We start from the raw sequence: 2,500 nt of genomic DNA, 5'->3' as shown, positions 1-2,500 counted from the left end.
GCAATTTCGATTCTAATCAGGGGAATGCCTAATGTCCTGATACGGATGCGGATTCGAATACGTTTAGCCGAAGGAATCGTCAAGCGAGAAGGGGAAATTGACAAGGATCTTCCTGGATCTATCCGTCAACAGTCCAGGTAAAAGCGATGATTTAGAACATTTCAGTCCCGTTCGTGTTTGACCTCTGAGAAGGTTTTAGGTTTTACAACAGTGAAGATTATCTTGTTGATTCGTGGCATGACGTGGCTTTGACAGATCAACCAAATGATGAGAGTTCTACCCAAGAAATCATAAGGCAAGGTTAATATTTCTTCCTAATAATTTAGTATATATAAACGAGACTTTAGTTAAGAAGTGATGAGAAGATTAAAGGATTTGCGGAATGATAAAATCGGTCATTAGTGAAGCCTGTCGTCTCTGGTATTCGACAGGAATTTCGGGAACTGTCTGGAACGTAGCACTGGATTTTAACGTTGCTATGCTTGCTGCAGAGGCTAACAGAGATAGCTGATAATACGAACTATGGTTATTCAAAAGTTAAAACAGCTAAGCTAGTCGTACTGATTATGAGACCTAGAAAATGCGAATTTTAAATGATTGCTATTTTAAGAGGCTATTTCAAACAATTTAAGGCAAAACTTTAAGCAAAACTACACGAACAAGTCCTTGACATGGAGTTGAAATGAAGTAGAATAATCGCTGACTGATTGAGCTTAATATTATCAAAGCCTTTATAACTATTCTTTAAAATGTTCACATTTTTGAGAAATTAGAATCTATCCCTAAAATTGTAATTCATCTGTGGAATCTGAACACAATAAAATAAAAAAAGAGGAGCATAGATGTGTAAGTCAGCTATGCAAATAAATAAGAAATAATCCTAAAATCCTCATTTACTCTAAAAACATAATTAACAAAAAATGACAACATAGAAACACAAAAAAAAAACTAAAATTCCCATTACCTCACCAAAGTCACTCTCTCCGAGCCTCTAGCTTTGACTTCATCAGCCGCATCTGGAAAGACAAAGTGAATGTAAGCAACTGGACTGAAATTGGCAAAAAGAAAACATATTCTGCTTGACAAACTTGCTTCGTTAGACTTCCTTTTAGGGAAACGGTTCAAGGTTTTAGAACCGAGCTGTAAATACAGGTATTGCCTGTAAATACAGTTAATGATTGTAAATACAGGTCATCACCTCTGACATGGAGGTTATGTTTTTGACTCGGTCTGCGAAAGGTTTTTAGTATTTTTACGAAAACTGTACGAAATATGAGTCACTTTTTACTCTGATAATAAATGATCACAACACACAAAGAATAGGAGAGCAAGTGATTTAAATAACAAAGTAAATTAAGCTATGATTTTTGCGAAATTTTACCAAAGGTGGCCCTCCTGAGGGGCAATAAGCTATTTTGATTTTTGGGAGAGATATGAATGTGACTTTTCAGGAGCAGGACTCCACTTTGGTATGGATTGCTCAACCTCTGTGGATAGCAATAACTAATTTGATTCTGGGAGAGATAGGAATGTAAATTTTGGGGCAATGGGCCTTTTTCAAAGATGGGCTGCTATCATGGAGATTCTTCCGAAGGGTATTGTCAAAAGTATTAAACAAAGGAAACAATGCCGATACTGATGACGAGAATTTATGAATTTGCAGGTCAAAAGAGAAAATGAGAATAATGATAATGATGCTAAGGATTCTAAGTTATCTACCAAGCATTACACAGTTTTCCAAGCGGTTTAGCAAGAATTCTGACTTTTTGTTTAGCAAGAATTCTGCCCGTTTTGGCAGTTTTTTCCCATTGTTTTTGCTAAGAATTCTGCAGTTTTCCCAGTTATTTGCTAAGAATTCTGCAGTTTTTCCGCCAGTTTTATTTGCTTAAGAAATTCCACAGTTTTCCCAGTTATTTCCTAAGATAATTCTGCCAGTTTTTCCACCGAAAAGTTATTTGCTAAGAAATTTTCCGCAGTTTTCCCATTTATTTTGCTAAGAATTCTGCAGTTTTCCCAGTTATTTGCTAAGAATTCCGCAGTTTTCCTAGTTTATTTGCTAAGAATTCTGCAGTTTTCCCCAGTTATTTGCTAAGAATTCCTGCAGTTTTTCCCCAGTTATTTTTGCTAAGAATTCTAGCCAGTTTTCCCAGTTATTTGCTAAATGAATTCCACAGTTTTCCCCAGTTTTAATTTTCCTAAGAATTCCTGCAGTTTTCCCAGATTATTTGCTAAGAAATTCTGGGCAGGTTTTCCCAGTTATTTGCTAAGAATTCTGCAAGTTTTCCCAGTTAGTTTGCTAAAGGAATTCTTGCATTTTTTACCAGTTTATTTGCTAAGAATTCTGCAGTTTTTCCCAGTTATTTTGCTATGAATTCTGCAGTTTTCCCAGTTATTTGCTAAGAATTCCACAGTTTTTCTCAGTTATTTGCTAAGAATTCTGCAGTTTTCCCAGTTATTTGCTAAGAATTCTGCAGTTTTCCCAGTTATTTGCTAAGAATTC

General features: G+C 35.6%; 1 protein-coding gene across 1 annotated transcript in view; it reads right to left on the bottom strand.

Annotated features, from left to right (window-relative positions):
* LOC135223718 (agrin-like) overlaps positions 1-2,500 on the bottom strand; it is a gene marked incomplete in the record, with an annotated part of 559,093 nt that overhangs the window by 212,335 nt on the left and 344,258 nt on the right. Inside the window, 1 exon segment of the mRNA XM_064262461.1 lies at positions 980-1,016. Within this exon segment, the coding sequence (XP_064118531.1) occupies positions 980-1,016 (37 nt within the window).

This window comes from Macrobrachium nipponense, chromosome 10 (genome assembly GCF_015104395.2).
Source record: "Macrobrachium nipponense isolate FS-2020 chromosome 10, ASM1510439v2, whole genome shotgun sequence".
Lineage (NCBI taxonomy): Eukaryota > Metazoa > Arthropoda > Malacostraca > Decapoda > Palaemonidae > Macrobrachium > Macrobrachium nipponense.
The sequence above is the reverse complement of the archived record's forward strand: the minus strand, read 5'-3'. Positions and strand labels throughout refer to the sequence as shown.